Source organism: Mustelus asterias, chromosome 22 (assembly GCF_964213995.1).
Source record: "Mustelus asterias chromosome 22, sMusAst1.hap1.1, whole genome shotgun sequence".
Taxonomy (NCBI): domain Eukaryota; kingdom Metazoa; phylum Chordata; class Chondrichthyes; order Carcharhiniformes; family Triakidae; genus Mustelus; species Mustelus asterias.
In genome coordinates, this window is record NC_135822.1 from 36,498,258 (window position 1) to 36,524,310 (window position 26,053).

The 26,053-nt window shown below is 47.5% G+C and overlaps 1 protein-coding gene across 1 annotated transcript in view; it reads right to left on the reverse strand.

The window, feature by feature from the left end:
• The window catches only part of nphp4 (nephronophthisis 4), a 479,472-nt gene that overhangs the window by 291,092 nt on the left and 162,327 nt on the right, over positions 1–26,053 (reverse strand). The window contains exons 5-6 of the mRNA XM_078239167.1: positions 24,609–24,764; positions 11,061–11,197 (exon numbers count right to left, since the gene is read on the reverse strand). Of these exons, the coding sequence (XP_078095293.1) occupies positions 11,061–11,197; positions 24,609–24,764 (293 nt within the window). The remainder of the gene's footprint in view (positions 1–11,060; positions 11,198–24,608; positions 24,765–26,053) is intronic.

Here is a 26,053-nt window from a genome sequence, read left to right on the forward strand (position 1 = left end):
AAGGCATTTATATTTGAACTTCTCCTTCAAAATGCTCCCTGTGCAACAGGGTGGGTCTCTAGACTGCAGTTCCATTCATTCAAACAGAAATATATATTTTTTAAAAGGCATCAGAAATGAGCATTGGGTAATAACCTTATCTCCAGGCGGATATATCTGTTAGTCCTGCGATTTAAAATTTCATCTAAATCCTGAATGAGATCTCAGCTCACAAATCACTCTTAAGTATCTACTATTCTCTCTCACTCCCCAAGTCATAAATAAATACTTGTACATTTTCACCATCTTCCTTTAAGGTGTTTCTCATGTTATAAGAGGGAGTAGGATGCATTTTTAAAGCAACCGTGATGTGATGGTTAAGAATTTCTTCCCACAATAGTTAATGCAAACTTAGATTCTCCAGCCAATTATCCAAATATTCTTTGCACAACAGCAACCTCTGAAGATCATTTATTAATCTTCAATTAGTTCTGTAGATTTTACTCTCAGAAGCCCAGTCACTACATTCAGCACTAGATGATGCCAAATCATGACTAATTATGAGTAATCCTTTGAGTTTTCCATTACATCAACAACGTATTCTCTCCATCTCACTTGCCTTGAAATGAATAATTCATCCTGTGCTGCATACATTACTAATATATAAAACACCTTGTGAAGTCTCCAGACTGTTAAGCTAATGCTTCTTGAAAATGCAAACTCGGGAGAAGAAACTTGTTTGCGTCTGTGTGTGCTATGATAACAGCCACTAATGTATCTTTGCACAGAGAGTGTCATGACTTGAAAGGTACAACATTGTATATGTGCAGCTCATGACCAATTCAGGTATTCATCAGATAATAGTGTTTTCTCAAACTATCAACGTAACATCTTTAAAACCTAAAAATGGCAAGGATGCAGCAGGATATGTTACCATTGAAATAAATTGTGAACTTGTAGCATGACTGGCTTTTAAACTTTGACAGCAGTAAGAATATGTGTTTTTTAAAAACTGATGATACTTCTGACTGCTGCAGTCAGCACTGCATCTCTTATCCTTGGAATAAATCTAACAATGATAATGCGAACTCTGCTTTAGATTCATGGCAGAAGAAAGTGCTCTCACCCGAATAAAACTTCCATGAGCAAGTGTTGGGGAAGTTCATAGTAGGTTTGATAAATTTCAAATAATCAGGGATTTAAGTTACTAATAAAATACTAACAATGAATGAAATGACCGTAGATCAGACTTACAAGCTAACAGGGGAACAGTCTACAAAAAGACACATATGAACACGGTAAGAGATTCAACTAAGTGTGAGATTTGAACAAGTATCCCTGATTTAAACATGTATTTTGGATTTTTAGTATATTTTAACTATATGTTAAAGAAATCTGTACATTTTAGCCAAAAGCAGGTTACCACGAAGCCTCATAGGATAAGAGGCATATTGAAATGAACCACGTTCTTTAGAACAATTAAACTACAGAATGTGCAAGTTCTTATCAATGAAAGTTACCAGCAGTAAGTTCTCAGAGCACCTTTATGAAGAGGGTTGTTCACACTGTCCAGATAAGACAGGTCTAAGAATGTATATCTGTCTGGTTCGGCCATTGAAATAAGCAAGAGTTGGTGGGAACATTAACTTTGATCTTTGCAGCCAAGTGTCAGGGGTTGCTAAGCAATAAGGGAAGTAGCATCAGTGATAGAGGGAGGAAACATCCAGATTCTATGGACCAATGAAATCCTATGATGTCAGAGGGTAAAATGCAATTGGCTCAAGCATAAGACAGGTATTAACAATGATTGATTTGTATTGAAAACGCCTGGTTCATAACTAACGGAAGGTGGGAAATGTAAACTTGAGAAATGTATAATTGACCTGTCCAATGCATTGTAACCTCAGAATGGTGTTGGAATGTTCAAGGCCTTCTCTTGTAGCAAGGCATTGGACTGCCCAGTGTTCATTCTCCCATCGATCATTGGTTAATAAAGATACGTCTTTAACTGGGTCACTGGCTTTCGTGAGTCTTTGTATTGGCTGAAGTTCTTGGAGATATCTAGCCTCCAGAGCCCCACAACAGCAACTCAGTCTGGTAGTTCAAACTGGAAAATAACCCTGGAGATAAATACTTTGAATATTAAGTACTGGCTTATAAGTCGCAGTATTAACAATTCTGAACAGGTCCAACATGGAATCCTATAGATACACATGGGAGGATGTCAAAAGGTTCCAGTCGTAAAACTAGGGGAATCCCTTTGAAGTGAATTATTTTCCTAGCATTGGGCTCAAAAGCAGTGCAGGCTTCATTTTAAAATATAGGCCAGAATTTTCCAGCCTCAAGTCACTCACTGTGCAGAGTTTGCACGTTCTACCCATGTCTGCGTGGGTTTCCTCTGGGTGCTCCAATTTCCTCCCACACTCCAAAGATGTGGGGGTTAGGTTGATTGGCCATGCTAAATTGGTCCTAGTGTCAGGAGAGTACCAAAGTAAATATGTGGGGTTACGGGAATAGGGCCTGGATGGGATTGTGGTTGGTGCAGACTCGATGGGCCGAATGGCCTCCTTCCGTACTGTAGGCATTCTATGATTTCTGCGGCAGGTTATCCCGCAGCGGAGGCAACTCGCCACTGGTCACCCGCCGAAGACTACACCATTTTGCATGGCTCGCCCATCCCACAGCAGTGGGGGTCAACTTTGTTGGGACCGGAAGATGGGCTGGAAAATCCCACCCATTGTCTCCTTTACTCTGTCTGACGCACATCAAATTGGACTGGTCAATAGCATCCTTTCCCCCATACACTTTTAGCAGCCTCTCTCCTGCCATCAAGCTTCCTCTCCTGCAGGCTGGCCAGCTCCCACTTCCCACCATGTGGGCACCTGACTGCTCACATGCAGTTGAGGCCAAGGAGTTAAAATACCCTGGGTTCAAACTCAGGGCAGCGAGCACATTGTGTGTTCACCAGCTCCTGCCCAAAGCCCACCTTTAACTTTGTGGTTAAAACATACCACAAGGATAACAGTCTCTCGATGGCATTAAACAAAAGAAACATTTTAGTATGATGCAAAATTGTATGGTTTAGAGTCTGTATCCTTCTCTCCACATCTCCAGATCAGCATCCTTAGATTAACATTAATGGATGATCATTTTTGTTTTATTGCCCGCTGGGTATTACATACTGGCTGGAAATTAGTGCCCTCTGCCATGGTGAGTTTGCTGTTCGGGACATGTAATTGAGTGGGATGCCTCAGCCCAATTAAATCCAGGATGAGCAGGCTTGCGGGTGGTCTTCCTGCTCAGGCACGAATTGGGGCCCTAAAGTGAGCAACTTTGGCCACTTAAGGGCCTCAACCCACCACAAGATGAGGCTCAACTAGGAGGAAGTCGCCACATGGGAAGGCTGGAAAGCAATCTCTGTTGGGTTTGTGTGGTGAACCATCGTTGGTTCCCACTGGATAGTACTGAGCCAGGGCTGGCCAGTACTACAGGAATGTATATAGGTTACTGTGGGATTGTACTAATGTTGCTGTTGGGTTAGGGTGGGATTGTTACACCTGTGTTTGTTACTGTTGTGGCACATCCCAGTCGGGCTCCGCCTCCTGGGAGAGGTATAAGAGTCCCTGCTCGGACGGGACCCCTTCAGTCTGGGATAGTGTGTTAAAGTTCTGATAGCTTCATTGTTAGTTAATAAAAGCCTTCTTTTACTGAAGCTTCGAGCCTCGTGTCCAATTGATGTGCATCAATTTTATTAACTAAAATTAAACTCTCGACGTAAGGAAAAAAAAGAAAGGAGAGTATGGAGCAAATCCTCAAGCCAGAACGTCTGACGCTAGATCCACGTGCGGTGGGCGCTTCTAACACCTTCGACCACTGGCTGAAGTGTTTTGAAGATTACCTAGCAGTCTCCGCAGCGGTCACCACAGATGATGACAGACTCCGGGTCCTCTATGCGAGGGTAAGCGACACAGTCTACCTCGCGATCCGTGCGGCCACCACTTACCCTAGGGCCCTCGAGCTTCTAAAGAAGCGCAATACAAAACCTCCTAACGAGATCCACGCTCGTTACCTCCTCGCTACACGACGTCGGCAGTCGGGCGAAACCATGGAGGACTATGCCAATGAGCTCTTACAGCTAGCCAGGGGCTGTGACTGCAAAGCTGTGTCGGCTGAGCAGAGCATGTACGACCTCGCCCGAGATGCGTTTGTGGCCGGGGTCAGGTCTTCATACATCCGTCTCAAACTGCTAGAAAAGGGTAATCTCAACCTTACCCAGGCCATCGAATTAGCTGAAATGCTCGAGTCGGCTTCGAAGAGCTTAGTCTTATATCCAGAGGACCACGTGGAGACAACGTGGCAGGAGCAGTCGCAAATCCCTCCTCGCCCCTCGGGCTCGAAGTGCTGTGTTATGGCGTGCTCCCATGTGGGCCAGACGACGGCTGCAGCCCCATGCGGCCCGCGGTGCTATTTCTGCGGAGGAGCAAAACATACCTGGCAAAAGTGTCCCGCTAAAGCGGTAATCTGCACCGCATGCGGTAAAAAAGGTCATTATGCAAAGGTGTGCAGATCGAAGCCCAGGAACGGCAGTGCGGCCTGCGACTCTTCGGAGCTGGGATCATCACCATCGTCGTCGAAGTCCTCGCGGGGTTCGTCCACGTGCGAGTCCAGGACGACGCCATTGCGGTCGACGGAGTTGGAGGAGTATGACCACCAGGGGTCGCTGAGTTTGGCGCCCTCACCCATGTGCGATTCATGGGGGCGGCCATGTTGGTCGATGATGACCACGAGCGACCACCAGGGGTCCTCAGCATCGACTTCAGCTGCCTGCAGTGGCGTTCATGGACCAACGGTGGCGTCGATCATCCTGGACCAGGCTAAGCCTCACAGGCTCGATCGTTCAATGATGGATATCCAGGTAAACAATCATGTGCTTTATTGTCTGTTTGACAGCGGGAGCACTGAGAGCTTTATCCACCCTGACACTGTGAAGAGGTGTGGACTCCAGATTCAACCTGCCAAACAGACAATATCTATGGCATCAAGGTCCCGGTCTGTCGCCGTGCTAGGGTGTTGTGTGGTAACCTTGAAAGTACAAGGCACAATTTACGAGCGTTTCAAGCTCCTTGTGTTGCCGTATCTTTGCGCACCAATTCTTCTCGGACTAAACTTCATGGTCCACTTGAGGAGTGTGATCCTACAGTACGGTGGGCCACTCCCTTCGCTGGCAGTGGGAGAACAGCTGCAGTCTCCAAATTGCCCAACGCGCCCCGCCTGCAATCTTTCTACGTTAAAGATCACCACACCCTCTTTATTTCAGAATCTGGTACCAGGCTGCAAGCCCATCGCTACTAAAAGTAGGCGTTACAGCACTGAGGATCGGATCTTCATCAGATCTGAGGTTCAGCGACTCCTCAAAGAAGGGATCATACAGCCCAGTGTTAGTCCGTGGAGAGCACAGGTTGTGGTGGTCAAGAGCGGGAACAAACCCCGGATGGTCATTGATTACAGTCAGACCATTAACCGATATACGCAGCTGGATGCGTATCCTCTCCCGCGCATATCTGATATGGTCAATCAGATTGCGCAGTACCGGGTGTTCTCCACCATAGACCTCAAGTCCGCCTACCACCAACTCCCCATTCGCCCAGAGGACCGACAATACACGGCCTTTGAGGCGGATGGTCGTTTGTATCATTTTCTTAGGGTTCCATTTGGTGTCACCAATGGGGTCTCGGTCTTCCAGCGTGCTATGGACCGAATGGTGGACCAGAACAGGCTGCGGGCTACCTTCCCGTACCTGGATAATGTCACCATCTGCGGCCATGATCAGCAGGACCATGACACAAACCTCCATAACTTCTTACGCACTGCATCTCGCCTAAACTTGACCTACAACAGGGAGAAGTGTGTATTCCGTACGCGCCGGTTAGCCATCCTGGGATACGTGGTGGAAAACGGGGTCATTGGCCCTGATCCAGACCGTATGCGCCCCCTTGCTGAACTTCCCTTGCCCGCTAGCGCAAAAGCACTGAGAAGATGCCTAGGCTTCTTCTCCTATTATGCGCAGTGGGTCCCCAACTACGCGGACAAAGCCCGTCCGCTTACTAAGTCCACGACTTTTCCACTCACGCCAGAGGCCCAATTGGCCTTCAAGAAATTGAAAGATGACATCGCGAAAGCCACGATGCATGCGGTAGACGAATCCATCCCTTTTCAGGTGGAAAGCGATGCATCTGATTTCGCCCTGGCCGCCACACTTAACCAGGCGGGCAGGCCCGTCGCGTTTTTTTCCCGCACCCTCCAAGGCCCCGAAATTCGGCATTCAGTGGTGGAGAAGGAGGCCCAGGCCATTGTGGAGGCCGTCAGACACTGGCGCCATTACCTGGCGGGAAAGCGGTTCACCCTGATCACGGACCAGCGGTCCGTGGCATTCATGTTCAACAACACGCAGAGGGGCAAGATCAAGAATGACAAGATCTTGCGGTGGAGAATTGAACTCTCCACCTATAACTACGATATCATGTATCATCCAGGGAAACTCAATGAGCCCTCGGATGCCCTCTCGCGCGGAACATGCGCTAGTATTCAGGAGGATCGCTTGAACGCCCTCCATAATGATCTGTGCCATCCTGGGGTCACTCGGCTCTACCACTTCGTCAAAGCCCGCAACCTGCCTTACTCGGTGGAGGACGTCAGGTCGGTAACAAGGAGCTGTCGGATTTGCGCGGAATGCAAACCGCACTTTTACCGACCTGACCGGGCACATTTGGTCAAGGCCACTCGTCCCTTCGAGAGGCTGAGTGTTGATTTTAAGGGCCCCCTTCCCTCAACAGATCGGAACGTGTACTTTCTGAACATAATCGATGAGTACTCCCGGTTCCCGTTTGTTGTCCCCTGCTCGGACACATCACCTGCCACGGTGATCAAGGCATTCCGTGATCTTTTTACCCTGTTCGGGTACCCCAGCTATATCCATAGCGACAGGGGCTCGTCGTTCATGAGCGATGACTTGAGGCAATTCCTGCTCTCATACGGGATTGCCTCTAGTAGGACCACGAGTTACAACCCTAGGGGTAATGGACAGGTGGAACGAGAGAATGCTACAGTCTGGAAGGCTGTCCTATTGGCGTTGAAATCCAAAGGTCTTCCAGTCTCCCGTTGGCAGGAGGTCCTCCCTGATGCGCTTCACTCTATTCGCTCCCTCCTGTGTACGGCAACCAATGCTACTCCCCACGAGAGGATGTTCTCATTCCCTCGGAAGTCTTCCTCGGGGATATCTTTACCAGCCTGGTTGACGTACCCAGGACCCGTCCTCCTGCGGCGACATGTAAGGGCCCGCAAGTCCGACCCCTTGGCCGAACAGGTCCACCTCCTCCACGCCAACCCTCAGTATGCCTATGTGGCATATCCTGACGGGCGAGAGGACACAGTCTCGATCCGAGACCTGGCGCCTGCAGGGGACGTAGCAACTCCTGTCGCTCCCATACCCCCAGTGACGAATCCATTATCTCTCATTTCTTCCCCGGACATGGCGCGGGCAGCATCGGGACCATTGCTTAGCAGTTTTACTCCAATGCACAGCTTGCCTGAGCCCCGAAGATGGTCGCCACCGCAGGACGTGTCAGGATCCCCTGCACTACCGTCTCATCAGGGTCAACCGGCCTGTGAGTCCGTGGAAAAACAGCTGGACGCTGTTTTGGGGAGAACGCCACCGCAAGTGCCTACTCCGGTGTCACCGCCGGTATTGAGGAGGTCACAACGACGGTGCGGTCCTCCAGACCGTCTGAACTTATAATCTGCTGACATTTTGTTCTGTTTTCGTACCCCGCCGGCCTTTGTTCTCAAAGGAGGGGTGAATGTGGTGAACCATCGTTGGTTCCCACTGGATAGTACTGAGCCAGGGCTGGCCAGTACTACAGGAATGTATATAGGTTACTGTGGGATTGTACTAATGTTGCTGTTGGGTTAGGGTGGGATTGTTACACCTGTGTTTGTTACTGTTGTGGCACATCCCAGTCGGGCTCCGCCTCCTGGGAGAGGTATAAGAGTCCCTGCTCGGACGGGACCCCTTCAGTCTGGGATAGTGTGTTAAAGTTCTGATAGCTTCATTGTTAGTTAATAAAAGCCTTCTTTTACTGAAGCTTCAAGCCTCGTGTCCAATTGATGTGCATCAGTTTGGCTTGTGGGGTCCCTTGTTAAAAAGGTACTTAGTGCCTGATTGAGGGGCCAAGCATCAGGTGTTGGAGGCCCTCTAAGAGCCACTCTACTGTCCGTCCAGTCTACCAACCCCACGTTGCCCCATTTAGCAAGTGACACCCCTCCCCGTGTCCCCCATCCACCTTCACTCACCCATGACCTTGGTTCCTTGGTGATCCTCGGCCTTTGGTGGGTGCATTAATGCCACCTTTCCCACTGGCATTGACGGGCAATGGAGAGCAGCTGGCCTGATAGGCATGCAGCTCTTGGGGAGGAAGGGGGGCAGGATTTATGCCCCTGCAGTCCTAAACCTCAAGGTCCTAAGTTTAGGGAAAGGCCTGCCATTGGTCAGTTAAGTGCCTAACAGGCTCTTAATCCTGCAGGATTTCACTAACACCGTGGACCAGGGTTCCCGCCAGTTCTCCAGCCTCTGGGCAAGCTCCCATCATCCTGTCAGCAACATTGAATTCCACCCATTCTCTGTGGGAGATCTAAACCAGACAAAATTGCAAACTGCCATTTGTAGATGTGTCTCTAGCCCTTGACTATAACTGCCCTCCCAATTCCCCACACCTGCGCTCCCAATGCCCCCACACCTGTCCTCCCAATGCACCCAGACCTGCCCTCCCAATGCACCCAGACCTGCCCTCCCAATGCCCCCACACCTGTCCTCCCAATGCACCCACACCTGCCCTCCCAATGCACCCACACCTGCCCTCCCAATGCCCCCACACCTGTCCTCCCAATGCACCCAGACCTGCCCTCCCAATGCACCCAGACCTGCCCTCCCAATGCACCCAGACCTGCCCTCCCAATGCACCCAGACCTGCCCTCCCAATGCACCCACACATGCCCTCCCAATGCAACCACACCTGCCCTCCCAATGCCCCCACACCTGTCCTCCCAATGCACCCAGACCTGCCCTCCCAATGCACCCAGACCTGCCCTCCCAATGCACCCAAACCTGCCCTCCCAATGCACCCACACCTGCCCTCCCAATGCACCCACACCTGCCCCCAAATTCCCCACACCTGCACTCCCAATCCCCCCCCAGCACCGGTGCTTCCAATCCCCCCCGCACCTGCACTCCCAATTCCCCCACACCAGCTTCCAATGCACCCCGCATCTTCCCCAACAATCCCCCCGCACCTGCCCTCCCAATCCCCCAGCACCTGCCCTCCCAATCCCCCAGCACCTGCCCCAATGCACCCACACCTCCCCTCCAAATCCCCCCACACCTTCCTTCCCCAACCCCTCACACCCGCCCCCAGCCCCCACACCCAACCCCATTCAGAAGATTGGGATTGGGGGCGCAGGTGTGAGGAATTGGGGGCGGGTGTGGGGGGGTTGGGAGGGCAGGTGCGGGGGGATTGGGAGGGCAGGTGCGGGGGGATTGGGAAGGCAGGTGCGGGGGGATTGGGAGGGCAGGTGCGGGGGGGATTGGGAGGGCAGGTGCGGGGGGATTGGGAGGGCAGGTGCGGGGGGATTGGGAGGGCAGGTGCGGGGGGATTGGGAGGGCAGGTGCGGGGGGATTGGGAGGGCAGGTGCGGGGGGATTGGGAGGGCAGGTGCGGGGGGATTGGGAGGGCAGGTGCGGGGGGATTGGGAGGGCAGGTGCGGGGGGATTGGGAGGGCAGGTGCGGGGGGATTGGGAGGGCAGGTGCGGGGGGATTGGGAGGGCAGGTGCGGGGGGATTGGGAGGGCAGGTGCGGGGGGATTGGGAGGGCAGGTGCGGGGGGATTGGGAGGGCAGGTGCGGGGGGATTGGGAGGGTAGGTGCGGGGGGGTTGGGAGGGCAGGTGCGGGGGGATTGGGAGGGCAGGTGCGGGGGGATTGGGAGGGCAGGTGCGGGGGGATTGGGAGGGCAGGTGCGGGGGGATTGGGAGGGCAGGCGCGGGGGGATTGGGAGGGCAGGTGCGGGGGGATTGGGAGGGCAGGTGCGGGGGGATTGGGAGGGCAGGTGCGGGGGGATTGGGAGGGCAGGTGCGGGGGGATTGGGAGGGCAGGTGCGGGGGGATTGGGAGGGTAGGTGCGGGGGGATTGGGAGGGCAGGTGCGGGGGGATTGGGAGGGCAGCTGTGGGGGGTTTGGGAGGGCAGTGGCGGGGGGATTGGGAGGGCAGGTGCGGGGGGATTGGGAGGGCAGGTGCGGGGGGATTGGGAGGGCAGGTGCGGGGGGATTGGGAGGGCAGGTGCGGGGGGATTGGGAGGGCAGTTGCGGGGGGATTGGGAGGGCAGGTGCGGGGGGATTGGGAGGGCAGATTCGGGGGGGGATTGGGAGTGACGTGTAGTAGTTATGAAGCCTTTAAAATATTGTCTGTTGTTGCTGGAGTTCAGAAATACACATCCAAGGCGGCCGCTGGTTTCTTCTTAGAGGGAGAGATAGACAGGTGATAAATGAGATTGGCATTGAAATGTGACTAAATGATTAAAAACTGTAACTTGCCTCAAGTTATGTGACATTTTCATTCCCTTAACCAATATAAACACCTCATTGTGCGAGAAAATGAAGCTGAAGTTGAGAAAGGTTCCTTGAAAAATCTGAACAATTATCTGTCATTCGAATTCAGATCCCCTTTACAGATATGTTCAATAAATTCGCCAACCCGATTATCGACGTTATTTAACAAAAGATATTCTGAAGTTCACATTGCAGCAGAACTCGAACAGACGGACTAACATGTGGCTAGTGCAGTTTGCATCCAGGAAAGCGGGAGCTGTTGCTGCAAACTAACTGAATAGCAAAGCGAAAACGGAGAAGGTCTCCTATAACCATTACCCCCACCAGCAAATTGTGTCATTTGGGAACAGCAATAGAGACAGAAAGTGAAGGATCAAAATGATAACAAAATAGTACAAAGCCAGCAATTTTCAGAAGCTCTGCCATACCTTAAGTAACCTGTCTGCATTAAGCAATTCCACCAGCTCCTCTTCGAATTTCTCCAGTGTTGGGTACAGCTGAAGGGACAGCTTGTCCAAGTAGCATGTTATAGTCTTCATTAAATTAGGTTTCTTCAAAATATTGCCTTCAATCAAAATACAAATTGATTTGTTACAATACAAACTAAGGGCACGCCTGCCCATGCCCATTAATCTTTCAGGCGTGCAGCAAGATTTCGGCACCAAAGTAAATAATGTCAAAGCCATTCGGTGAAATGGACTCACATTTTGATTCCTGTAACCAAATGTTCCCACTGAATCAAAGCAGCCATTTAGTGTTGAGCATATTTTGTACCACTGTTCCAGAAATGTCATCCTATATTTCCAATTTATTACTGTGAATAACCATGCAGGTACCAGACCCTTTATCCAGTGTCCCAAATCTGGATGATCCCAAACACTAGGGCGGCACGGTGGCACAGTGGTTATCACCACTGCCTCACAGCGCGAGGGACCCGGGTTCAATTCTTCAATTGGGTGACTCTCTTTCTCCCCATCTCTGCATGGATTTCCTCCGGGTGCTCCGGTTTCCTCCCACAGTCCAAAGATGTTTAGGTGGATTGGCCATGCTAAATCACCCCTTAGTGTCAGGGGGACTAGCAGGGCAAATAAGTGGGGCTACGGGATAGGGCCTGGGTGGGAATGTTGTCGGTGCAGGTTCGATGGGCTGAATGGCCTCCCTCTGCACTGTAGGGATTCGATTCTATGATTCTACTTGCTACATTCGAAGCAGGTGCCCGGGTAGCAATTTGAATAAAACCTTTTCATTATTTATTTTTCATACTTTATTTTATACATTATAAATACATGCTGGGCCAAGGGCCCAAAATCTTTACATTTTTTTAAAACATTACCCAGCATTCAGAAAAATTAAATGACCTCACAAACTGATATTTACATCTTCTAATATCCAACATCATTTTCTGATTATTGTTAAAAGGACAGCTCACAAAATAAGAAGAAATGTTTAGTCAACAGATTCCTGTCTCTGATGCAGTCACAGTTCCCCATCCTATCCAACTCGCCTGCTATTACACTCCAGATTGGCAGCAGGCAATCGGAAGTTTTAATGCCACTGTCCTGGTCTTCATCAAGCCCTCAGGCCGCCATTCAAACTCAGCTTGAAGGTTTTTAGCACCTAAACTGACTCCAGGCTCAGCTTTCATACCTGATTCTCTCCCTCCGTCTTCACAATGTTGCCTACCTCCATCCATATCTGCCCCCACCACTCCCAAGACCTTGGTCCCTGCCTTCATCATCGTGGCTTTTTAAATACCCCCTTTGCTGGATTCACTGCCTCCATTCTTTATATTCTACGAGTACAGAATGCTGCAGCCCATGTTCTCTATTCCAACAAACACTGTACACTTATTCTCAGCAAGGTCCACTCGCTGCATCTGAACAATTTAGTGATAGGACCTTTGCCACCATGGTCAAATCCCTCACTGACCCACCATTCCCTAATTCTCCAGCTACAGACAGTTTAAAATGAAGTAGATATTCAAATGTGGCTAAGACTCTAAGTTGCCTCAAGCTACACAACAGTTCTAGTCCAATATAAACCTCACTGTGCAAGAAAATGAAGTTAAAATTGAGAGAAGTCCATTGAAGCACCCTGAACAATTATCTGTCCATCTTCATCTGGATCCCATTTTCAGATTATGTAAATACCTGCAAATGAGCTACACGCCTTGAATAAAATGTTACCCATTATCCACTTCCCCACCCCACCAATGACAGCCACTCCTTTTATCAACTGTTCCCTATTCTTCTGAAACTTTTTTTCGCCAAAATCCTTCTACCTCCCTCCTTGCTATCAAAAGCCACCCTCAAACCTCAACTTTGACACTATCTTTGTTTCTCCTCCATAACCTCTGTTCGTCCTACAAGACTTCACTCTCCCGCCCACTGTACAATTTTTTCTATCGTGTTTTGAAACATTCCCAATGTGTAGAACACCATACACGCTGTTAGCTTCATACTTCATACTGATTCTGCTCTATAATATTCAGCAGAAATGAAGAAAGACTTGCTCTATTTTGATAGATAGCACTCAGAAATTGATAGCTTGCAAAGCATTCAACATTGAGTGCTTTGATGGAGGCAAGGATAGCAAATTGGCTGCTGCATTTGAACATACAACATTGCACCACGTTTACTGAGTCACAGCTGCTTGGTTCCACCACTTGCTCCTCCTGGATAATACAGGACTTCTGTTGCTTAGCATAAACCACAGAATTCAATTCCCAGTGCTGTAGAACTCAGAACAAGAGGCTCAATTCAAAACCTGCTCTGTATTATATTTAATATTCATAAATGAAAAACAAAATAGGGTAGCACCTCCCCAGTGGCTCATGGATTATTTCAGAACATGGACGATTTCTCGCATCACGTAAACCAAGAGTGTCCAATATCTAATCCCTGATCATCGTTTGCAGCTGATCCCAACTGTGGTGGTGACAGCAAGGGCACTGCATTTGGAGTCGACAACCCTAGGTTAAGGCGAGAGATTTTTAAAAACAAAGCAAGTCAGGGATTCCACCCCTGATCAGTATCCAGTGACCCCGTGGGAAACTGTACGTGCGTAAATGCTACAATGGCCTCCGCAGTCAAATAGCCCACAAATACTCGAGTCAGCGATACATTTGAAGCCTTGCCTTTTTAGGAGACAAAGGCAAAACATCAGTAGGATGTATTGGGGGGAAAAGAGGGAAAATTTGTCTTGTTCCTACTCCATGCCTATTTATCCTTCAGCATTGACTGAAGGGAAGACAACTTGCTCTGAATCATTTTCCAATAGCACCCTAGGTTGGAAGTGCATGGATTTCCCCTCCTCCTAACTTTCAGTGGGGCTCAGCAGAGCAATTGGTACGGCCATCTGTTACACATTTAAGTAGTTGCATGATTGCTTTAAGAGCAGGTCATATGATTTGATGGTGAAGTCATCGGGTGTTTCATAGGCTTCTGCCTTCATTTCATTTTCTACTCTGTACAATCAACATCTCCCACAATAAACCTGTTGTTGTTATTTTGAATCTACGTGTACAAATCACATCTTTTTCTGTTTCATAGATTCCTTACAGTGCTGAGGGAGGCCATTTGACCCATCGAGTCTGCACTGACTCTCCGAAGATCATCTTATCCAAGCCCACCCCTGCACTACCCCCTTAACCTATGCATTTACCCCACTAATCCCCTAACCTACACATCTTTGGGCTGTGGGAGCAAACCAGTGTACCCAGAGGAAACCCATGCAGACACGGGGAGAATGTGCAAACTCCACACAGTCACCCAAGGCCAGGATGAAACCCAGGTCATAGTCATAGAGATTTACAGCATGGAAATAGGCCCTTCGGCCCAACTTGTCCATGGCGCGCTTTTTTTGTTAACCACCAAGCCAGTCCCAATTGTCAGCATTCAGCCCATATCCCTCTATACCCATCTTACCTATGTAACTGTCTAAATGCTTCTTAAAAGCCAAATTGTACCTATCTCTACTAGGTTAATTCCAGAGTTGGGAGGGTTGGCTTATGAGGAGAGACTGAGTAGATTGGGGCTATGCTCATTGGAATTCAGAAGAATGAGGGGAGGTCTTATAGAAACATATAAGATTATGAAGAGAATAGATAAGATAGAAGCAGAGAAGTTGTTTCCACTGGCAGGTGAAACTAGAACTAGGGGGCATGGCCTCAAAATAAGGGGAAGTAGATTTAGGACTAAGTTGAGGAGGAACTTCTTCACACAAAGGGTTGTGAATCTGTGGAATTCCCTGCCCAGTGAAGCTACCTCATTGAATGTTTTTCAGGCAGCTCTCAGAAATATCCCCTCTCAGGATTGCCATGATGTTTTCCCAAATCAAAAACACAAGTCCTCCTCCTTTCTTACCTCCGGTTCTACCTTTCCTGTAACACCTATATCCTGGAACATTGAGCTGCCAGTCCCGTCCCTCCCTTAGCCACATTTCAGTAATATTCCAGTCCCATGTACCCATCCATGCCCCGAGTTCATCCGCCTTGCCTGTCTTGCATTGAAATAAATGCAGTTTAATCTGGACTTTGTAGGGGTAGGGCCTGGGTGGGATTGTGGTCGGTGCAGACTCGATGGGCCGAATGGCCTCCTTCTGCACTGTAGGGTTTCTATGATTTCTATGATTCTATGACTTCCCTTGCTCTCTGCCCAGCCTTTGCCTGATCTGTCTAGCACTAGGATTACTGACACTGCCTTTACTATTTAATGTGCTCTCTTTAACTTCTGTGCTGTCCTCAACCTTCTCTTCTGTCTCCCTACTGCTTTGGGTCCCACTCCCCCTGCCAAACTAGTTCAAACACTCCCAAGCAAACCCTGTTGGGATATTAGTCCCCCTCCAGTTCAGATGTAACCCGTCCCTAACCAGGTCCCTGGTGCTGTGAGGCAGCAGTGCTAACAACTGTGCCATTGTGCCGCTCTTTTTGTTTACAGCCAGAACCTCTCACATTGTTAGGACATTACACCATCTCATTGCTTTTTCACAGCTCTTCATCTAACACCCAGATATTGTAGATATTATTTAATTTCCATCTGTATCTTTTTTTTGCCACTTCAGTCAACGTACCGAAGAACTGAAAGCAAACATTCTTAATTAATGAAAAAGTGGGCAGCTCTTAATTCAAACATTTCTATCTATGAAATCGAATGAAGTCACTTCCAAAGACAGTCTTTTGGAGTGCGTGAGGATTTATAACATAGATAACAGCAATCTCTTCTGAAATGACTGTTAAACTAACATTACATCTGTCAGCAATAAACATGCTGACAGCTTACCCACCTCTACATATGTTTGGTGCCATAATTATACATGTAACCAGTCACCACCCCCTCCACCAGTGCTTTTTCCTGACAAGTTTTCCTGTGCCAAGTCAAGGTGCAGTACAAACTGTTGCAATCGCTGATGCATCACTGCAAGTCGTAACGCATCATTAATTAATGCAAGTTCATTCTAAAAAATCGTCCAAGAGAAAATGATCAAGATCAACATGGATGAGGAGGAAACAACAGTATGGCTAAATAAAATGTTATAAGGTGGAGAAGAATAATTATTTTTAAAAATATAAATCTAGTTTAAATCATGTTGTGGTTCTGATCATTATACAGTAACTGCTCTTGAAGAGTGCTACCATGCAGATATCAGCAGAGGACTTGATTGGGGTTTGTCATCATGTTCCCTACAGACAAAGAGCCCGGCAACACTCATGGTCTACACTTGCTAATGAAGTACGGGAGGGCTGTAGGCACCAATGTAACCAATATGCCAACCAGTATTAGTGATTTACAAAGGGTACAAATGAAAATATTTAATCACCTATACTAAAGACATGACGGAATGATATGGGAGCAATGAGAGACAGTGTTCATAGAATCATAATACAATCATAGAATGCCTACAGTGCAGAAGAAGGCCATTTGGCCCATCGAGTCTGCACCGACCACAATCCCACCCAGGCCTTATCCCCATAACCCCATGCATTTTACCCTAGCTAGTCCCCCTAACACTAAGGGGCAATTTAGCACGGCCAATCCACCTAACCCACATATCTTTGGACTGTGGGAGAAAACCAGAGCACCCGGAGGAAACCCACGCAGACACGGGGAGAACGTGCAAACTCCACACAGACAGTGATCCAAGCCGGGTCTCTGGCGCTGTGAGACAGCAGTGCTAACCACTGCGCCACCGTGCCACCCATGATGATCTTTTTTTATAATTCGTTTACAGGATATGGGCATCGCCAGCTAGACCCGCATTTATTTCCCATCCCTAGTTGCCCTTCAGAAGGTGGTGAGCTTCCTTTGTGAACTGCTGCAGTCCCTGTAGGTACACCCACAGTGCTGGTAGGAGGGAATTCCAGGATTTAGACCCAGCAACAGTGAAGGAACAGTGATATATTTCCAAGTCAGGAATATAAGTGCGGCACGGTGACACAGTGGTTAGCACTGCTGTCTCAGCGCCAGGGACCCGGGTTCAATTCCAGCCTCGGGTCAGTGTGTGTGTGGAGTTTGCACATTCTCCCTGTGTCGGCGTGGGTTTCCTCCGGATGCCCCGGTTTCCTCCCACAGTCCAAAAATGTGCAGGTTAAGTTGATTGGTCATGCTAAATTGTCAGGGGATTAGCAGGTAAATATGTGGGGTTACGGGAATAGTGCCTAGGTGGGATTGTGGTCGTTGCAGACTCGATGGGCCGAATGGTTTCCTTCTGCACTGTAGGGATTCTATTATTCTTTTATGAGTGGCTTCTTGGAAGGGAACCTCCAGGGGTGGTGGTATTCCCAGCTATCTGCTGCTCATGTCCTTCTAGATAGCACTCACCTGAAGAAGGGGCTTAGAGCTCCGAAAGCTTGCGTGGTTTTTGCTACCAAATAAACCTGTTGGACTTTAACCTGGTGTTGTTAAACATCTTACTGTGTTTACCCCAGTCCAACGCCGGCATCTCCACATCACTTCTAGATGGTAACAGTCATAGGTTTGGAAGGTGCTGAAGGCACCTGCAAAGCATCCTGCAGGTGGTACACCCTACTGCCACTGTTTGTCAGTGGTAGGTGGATTGAATGTTTGTTGCTAGGAGGTAGCAATCAAGCCAAGCTGCTTTGCATGGTGTCGAACTTCTTGAGTGTTGTTAGATTGCACTCATCCACCCAAGTGGACAGTATCTCATTACACTCCTGACTCGTGCCTTATAGATGATGGACAGGCTTTGGGAAGTCAGAAGGTGAGTCACTACCGCAGGATTCCTAGCCTCTGACCTGATCTTGTAGCTAAAGTATTTATATGGCTAGTCCAGTTCAGTTTCTAGTCAATGGTAACCCCATCATGTTGATAGTGGGAGATTCAGCAATGGTCGTATCATTGAATGTCAAGGGAAATGGTTAGATCCTCTCTTGTTGGAGATGGTCTTTGCCTGGCACTTGACAGCCCGAGCCTGGACATTATCCAGGTCGTGCTGCATTTGGACATGGACTGCTTCAGTATCTGAGCAGTCTCGAATGGTGCTGAATATGCAGTCATCTGCAAACATCTCTACTTCTGTCCTTACGATGGAAGGAAGGTCATTGATGAAGCAGTTGAAGACAGTTCGGCCTCGGACATTATGCTGAGGAACACCTGCAGTGATGTCTTGGAGCTGAGATCATTGACCTCCAACCACCACAACAACCTCCTTTTGTGCCAGGTATGACTCCAGCGGAGGGCTTTCCCCCCTCATTGATTCCAGTTTTGCTTGGGCTCTTTGGTGCCACATTGGGTCAATTGCCGCCTTGATGTCAAGAACAGTCACTCTCACCTCATCTTTGGCGTTCAATTCTTTTGTCTATGTTTGAACCATGACTGTAATGAGGTCAGGGGCTGAGTGACCCTGGTGAAACCCAAACTGAACGTCAGTGTGCAGATTATTGCTAAGCAAGCACTGCTTGATATCGTTGTTGATGACCCCTTCCATCACTTTACTGATGATCTAGAGTAGACTCGCAGGGTGGGAATTGGCCGGGTTGGATTTGTCCTGCTTTTAGTGTACAGGACATACCTGTGCAGTCTTCCACATTGCTGGGTAGGTGCCAGTATTGTAGCTGTACTGGAACAGCTTGGCTAGGGGAGCGGCAAGTTCTGGAGTACAAGTCCTCAGTGTTATTTCCAGAATATTGTCAGGGCCCATTGCCTTTGCAGTGTTCAGTGCCTTCAGCCGTTTCTTGATATCATGTGGAGTGAATCAGATTGGCTGAAGACTGGCATCTGTGATGCTGGAGACCTCTGGAGGAAGCCAAAATGGATCATGAGGGAACAAAAAAACTGAATAAAAATGCAAAAAGTAAAGCTTTGTCAGCAGCAAGAATCAAATTTGTTCAAAAACGTGGCATTAAATTGGCAAAGTAAAACTTTTTAAAACTTTTTTAAACAGGAGGCCTATGACCAGCGGTGTGCCTCAGGGATCAATGCTGGGTCCACTGTTATTTGTCATTTATATTAATGATTTGGATGAGAATATAGGGGGCATGGTTAGTAAGTTTTCAGATGACACCAAGATTGGTGGCATAGTGGACAGTGAAGAAAGTTACCTCCGATTGCAATGGGATCTTGATCAATTGGGCCAGTGGGCTGATGAATGGCAGATGGAGTTTAATTTAAACAAATGCGAGTTAATGCATTTGAACCAGGGCAGGACTTACTCAGTTAGTGGTAGGGCGTTGGGGAGAGTTTAATTTAAACAAATGTGAGGTGATGCATTTTGGTAGATTGAACCAGGGCAGGACTTACTCAGTTAATGGTAGGGTGTTGGACAGAGTTACAGAACAACGAGATCGAGGGGTACATCTTCATAGCTCCTTGAAAATGGAGTCACAGGTGGACAGAGTGGTGAAGAAGGCATTCGGCATGCTTAGTTTCATCGGTCAGAACATTGAATACAGGAGTTGGGATGTCTTGTTGAAGTTGTACAAGACATTGGTAAGGCCACACTTGGAATACTGTGTACAGTTCTGGTCATCCTATTATAGAAAGGATATTATTAAACTAGAAAGAGTGCAGAAAAGATTTACTAGGATGCTACCAGGACTTGATGGTTTGAGTTATAAGGAGAGGCTGAATAGACTGGGACTTTTTCCTCTGGAGCGTAGGAGGCTGAGGAGTGATCTTATCGAGGTCTATAAAATAATGAGGGGCACAGATCAGCTAGATCGTCAATATTTTTTCCCAAAGGTAGGGGAGTCTAAAACTAGAGAGCATAGGTTTAAGGTGAGAGGGGAGAGATACAAAAGTGTCCAGAGGGGCAATTTTTTCACACAGAGGGTGGTGAATGTCTGGAACAAGCTGCCAGAGGTAGTCGTAGAGGCGGATACAATTTTGTCTTCTAAAAAGCATTTAGACAGTTACATGGGTAAGATGGGTATAGAGGGATATGGGCCAAATGCAGGCAATTGGGATTAGCTTAGGGGTTTAAAAAAAAGGGCGGCATGGACAAGTTGGGCTGAAGGGCCTGTTTCCATGCTGTAAACCTCTATAACTCTATGCTGGTGAACAGAGCCCTGCTCTCAGTGTTAGCCATTGCACTTTCATCACCTCACACCTAACCTTAGTGCCTGTTGCTTTAACTCACCGTTATTAAATAAAACGTACAGAGGGTTTAGGAAGCCAGATTTCAAACACAAAATAGCACCTTATAGGCACGGCACAAACAAAAGATAATCAAATTCACAAACTAAGTTGTCCAGAAGTTCTGCTTTAGCCTCCAACACAGAGTCAATCATTCAGCATGAACCCCTGGCACTGATTCTCAGGATAAATGAAGCAATATATATCTGCAGGTCAGAGAAAACAAGACCACTTAGCACCAAGTTTCTTCTGGCAGGTCTGAGTCCCTCGTGACTGAGCAGCAACTGTGATCATCCTTCCATTTGATCACAAGAGGAGGACAGAATTAAGGAATGGTCAAAGTCTATGAATTGCTTTTTGACACTCCAATTTGGAGATAAGCTTGAATAACCAGGATGAATGTGAATATTTGGTGCCCCTCACGGTTCCCTGCACTCCAGGGTTACAGCTTGGAATACTGAGAGTGAATCTACATTTATCACTGTGAACATTCCATTCATTTTGTGAAATAAAATTCTTAGCATAGCCAGAAGCGGAGAGGAACAAACTATGGCCAGTTATAAATTGTCTCTGTTCTACTTTGCTCTCCTCATCTTGCTTTTTGGTCCCCCCTCTCTGTCCATCTCTGTACATTTTTACTCCTACTTCCCTTGTTTCCTTCTGTCTCCCCTACCCCATCCCTTTGGCTTTTCAATCTCTCTCTTTAACGTTTTTCTCTCTTGTTCATTACTTAACCTTCCTTTCCATTTCTCTCTCTTCTATAAACTGTTCCAATTAGTCTGCTTTACATGATTCACTCCTTTTCATTACAGGATGTCGGGAGCAGTGAACAAGAGAGCCGAGGAGGAGAGCAGGGCTACTGTAAGAGAACGTACAGGAGCGTCAAGGCTGCCCAACCAGCAGCAAAGAGAGTGGGCTGGACGGTACAAAGAGCGCTCATAGGGCGTTAGAACCATAGAGCCATAGAAAATTACAGCTCAGAAACAGGCCTTTTGGCCCTTCTTGTCTGTGCCAAACCATTTTTTGCCTAGTCCCCCTGACCTGCACTTGGACCATATCCCTCCACACCCCTCTCATCCATGAACCCGTCCCAAGTTTTTCTTAAATGTTAAAAGTGAGCTGCCGGATAAAGCATTTACCACTTTATCCGGCAGCTCATTCCACACTCCCACCACTCTCTGCGTGAAGAAGCCCCCCCTAATATTCCCTTTAAACTTTTCTCCTTTCACCCTTAACCCATGCCCTCTGGTTTTTTTCTCCCCTAGCCTCAGCGGAAAAAGCCTGCTTGCATTCACTCTATCTATACCCATCAAAATCTTATACACCTCTATCAAATCTCCCCTCAATCTTCTGCGCTCCAGGGAATAAAGGCCCAACCTATTCAATCTCTCTCTGTAACTCAGCTTCTCAAGTCCCGGCAACATCCTTGTGAACCTTCTCTGCACTCTTTCAACCTTATTTACATCCTTCCTGTAACTAGGTGACCAAAACTGTACACAATACTCCAAATTCAGCCTCACCAATGCCTTATATAACCTTACCATAACACTCCAACTTTTATACTCGATACTCCGATTTATAAAGGCCAATGTACCAAAGGCACTCTTTACGACCCTATCCACCTGTGACGTCACTTTTAGGGAATTCTGTACCTGTATTCCCAGATCCCTCTGTTCAACTGCACTCTTCAGAGTCCTACCATTTACCCTGTACGTTCTACTTTGGTTTGTCCTTCCAATGTGCAATATCTCACACTTGTCTGCGTTAAATTCCATTTGCCATTTATCAGCCCATTTTTCTAGTTGGTCCAAATCCCTCTGCAAGCTTTGAAAACCTTCCTCACTGTCCACTACACCTCCAATCTTTGTATCATCAGCAAACTTGCTGATCCAATTGACCACATTATCATCCAGATCATTGATATAGATGACAAACAACAATGGACCCAACACCGATCCCTGCGGCACACCACTAGTCACAGGCCTCCACTCAGAGAAGCAATCCTCCACAACCACTCTCTGGCTTCTTCCATTGAGCCAGTGTCTTATCCAATTTACTACCTCCCCATGTATACCCAGCGACTGAACCTTTCTAACTAACCTCCCATGAGGGACCTTGTCAAAGGCCTTGCTGAAATCCAGGTAGACAACATCCACCGCCTTCCCTTCACCCACTTTCCTGGTAACCTCCTCGAAAAACTCTAATAGATTGGTCAAACATGACCTACCACGCACAAAGCCATGTTGACTCTCCCTAATAAGTCCCTGTCTATCCAAATATTTGTAGATCCTATCCCTTATCACACCTTCCAATAACTTGCCCACCACCGACGTCAAACTTACTGGCCGATAATTTCCCAGATTTCTTTTGGAACCTTTTTTAAACAACGGAACAACATGAGCCACCCTCCAATCATCCGGCACCTCCCCCGTGAATACTGACATTTTAAATATGTCTGCCAGGGCCCCTGCAAGTTCTTGCTGGAAAATTACAAAGCCAAATAGATACATAGAAAGTAGAAGCAGGCATAGACTATTCCGCCCTTCGAGCCTGCTCCACCATTCATTTGGATCATGGCTGATCATCGAATTCAATATCCTGATCCCACCTTCCCCCCCATATCCCTTGGTCCCTTTAGCCCCAAGAGCCATATCTAATTTCTTCTTGAAATCACTACAATGTTTTGGCCTCAACTACTTTCTGTGGTAGTGAATTGCACACATTCACCACTCTCTGGGTGAAGACATTTCTCCTCAGCTCTGTTCTAAAAGGTTTTTCCCTTATCCTCAAACTTTACCCCTAGTTCTGGATACCCCCACCATTGGGAATTTTCTTTCTGAATCTACCCTGTATAACCCTGTTAGAATTTTATAAATTTCTATGAGATCCCCTCTCACTCTTCTAAACTCCAGTGAATATGATCCTGACCAACTTGCTCTCTCCTCAAATGACAGACCTGCCATCCCAAGAATCAGCCTGGTAAACCTTGGCCGTACTCCCTCTGAGGGACTGCTGACAAAGCAATAGCAGACCACTGCTTTTCTGCAACATTTTAGCTGCATGTGCAGCTCAGACTGATTCCTGGGATGTGGGACTGATTTATGAGGAGAGACTGAGTCATTTGGAGTTCAGAAGAATGAGGGAGGATCTCATAGAAACCTATAAAATTCTAACAAGTCTAGACAGGGTAGATGCAGAAAAGATGTTCCTAATGGTAAGGGTGTCTGGAACCAGGGGTCATAGTTTAAAGATACAGGGTACACCTTTTAGGACTGAAATGGAGAGGAATTTCTTCACCCATAGAGTGGTAAGCTTGTGAAATTCTCTACCACAAAGAGCAGTTGAGGCCAAAATATAGGATGGGCTAAAGGGATCAAAGGACATGGGGGGAAGGCTGGATCAGGTTATTGAGTTGGATGATCAGCCATGAATATAATGAACGGTGGAGCATATTTCAAAAGAATCTCATTTCTATTGAATCATTAAGAAACAAAGAAAAAGCTTGCATTCATGTAGCACCTTCACATCCTCAGAATTCCCCACAACATTCCATAGTCAACCGAGTCCTTCTGAAGAACAAGGCAAGCAGTTTAAGGTCCTAGAAACAGCAACAAGGTAAGTGATCAGTTATCTGCTTTTGGTGGTGCTGGCTGCAGGAAGAATTTTGCCAGGAGAATGGAAGAATCCCCGACCCTTCTTCAAATAATGCCATGGGATATTGCACATCCACCTGAGTACACAGGCGTGCCTCGCTTTAAGGTTTCACCTGGAAGACAGTATTTCCCCAAATGAGTCATTCTCTCAGTAATCCACTGAAATGTCAGCCTGGAATATGTGTTCATGTCCTAGAGTGGGTTCTGAATGCCAACGTATTGACTCAGAGCTGAGACAGCTACCGGGATGTCAAAGCTGAGAAAAGTGCAGCCCTTCATAATTACTCTACACAAGTCTATCTGTCTGAATCGACGAGGACAAAGAACAAGATTGTTTGGTTTCATTGTAGAGAGACCAGGGTGAGAGAGCGGGCAAGACAAGTGTGAAAGAAGTTTGCCCCCGGTAATTAAGTTGAGACATTCAATTTAAGGGGTCGGTTAGCTCAGCTGGCACGTAGTTTAAAACAGCACAAAAGCATGGGTTCAATTCCCATTCCAGCTGAGATAGACTTGGGACCTGCCCCTGAGAGTGCAAGACAATGGCAAACCACTACTGAAAAACTGAAAAAAGAAACAGTTCAGAATGAAGCATCAGCATCAACTAAGGACCTGTGTTTGGGCGGAGCATACATGAATTAATTTAATCAAAATAAAATCTAAAATAGTTGCATAACCTGCTTCAGATTCCAGCCATTCTCTGCAGCCAATAAGTACAATGGTTTCTGTTACTTACTTGTGGTTTTGGAAGGTGCAACCACTCCAGGAATGGAGTCTGTCCCAGAGACCAATATGTTTTCTGGGATGAGGTGACTAATTTCGATTAGGGGAGGGTGGGACGACAACGAGTAAAAAATGGTGCTCCCCTCAATTAACGTCATAAATTCATTCTCTAAAACAGAAAAAGAGAAATACATTGGTGAGTTATCTGTCATCCAATAACACAGTGGGCCAAGTTTTCATTCAGCTACGGAAGCTAGCGGGCCCATAATTTCCCACTACCGCTGGTCCCCCATCATGTTCCCACCTCTGGGTAATTTTGATGGAGGATGGATTGGGAGGTGGGTGGGGTGAAAGCTATCCACCCACAAAAAGCAGTTAGCCCCTTAGACCAATTAAGGCTACTCTGCACATGCCAACTGGAATTTTTCATGTGATTGACAATCTTATCTGTATGGTAACAACATATTTGAGGAGGCAATTGAGAGAAATTTTGCACCTGCAATGGCTATTTGCCAACATGACATGCAGCATCTGGAATTTTGATGGAGGATGGATTGGGAGGTGGGTGGGGTGAAAGCTATCCACCCACCCACAAAAAGCAGTTAGCCCCTTAGACCAATTAAGGCTACTCTGCACATGCCAACTGGAATTTTTCATGTGATTGACAATCTTATCTGTATGGTAACAACATATTTGAGGAGGCAATTGAGAGAAATTTTGCACCTGCAATGGCTATTTGCCAACATGACATGCAGCATCTGGAACACGACAGCATCAAGGAGGTTAGTGCATAGCAGTAACTGACATGCTCTCTCAGTGATATTAATGGGGAGGGGAGTTACAACCAGAGTCAGCCACAGGCAGAGGCTTGTAATGGCAGGAGCAGGTCAATGAGGCTGGTGTTAATGATCGTGGGCTTGGTAAGGAAATCACTGGCAATTCCTGCAGAAGACTTTCAGAACTCAACAAGGATACAGACGTTGCTCCCCCATAACACCTTGCCCTCTTCCATTTTATTCAAGGGCAGCTCAAGTCCCTACTGCTCAAGTCCCCTTGTAGCTGTTGCGGAGGCCACCACTGTGCAGTGGCCTTTGAAATCCTACACGCTCAAACATGGCCCCTGCCAACTCTGCCTGATGGATCAGTGATCCACAAGGAGGATTCCTAGTTGGACCCCTTCAGAAAGTTTTATTGGAAGGCCCACTACACAATCTGAGATCCCAATCCCGAAATCACCCTGCCATTCGTGCAAAACGTAAGGTGGTCATATTCCACCCATTGTGCTCATGATTCAAACCTGGACACTAAATATTGGCTATTGGACTGTAGGATGCATTACAATAGATTAGGATCAAACATTAACTCTGTTACTTTCTCCACAGATGCGGCCAGACCTACTGAGTGTTTCCAGCATTTTCTGTTTTTATTTACACTCAAATCATTCCCACAAGAACAGCG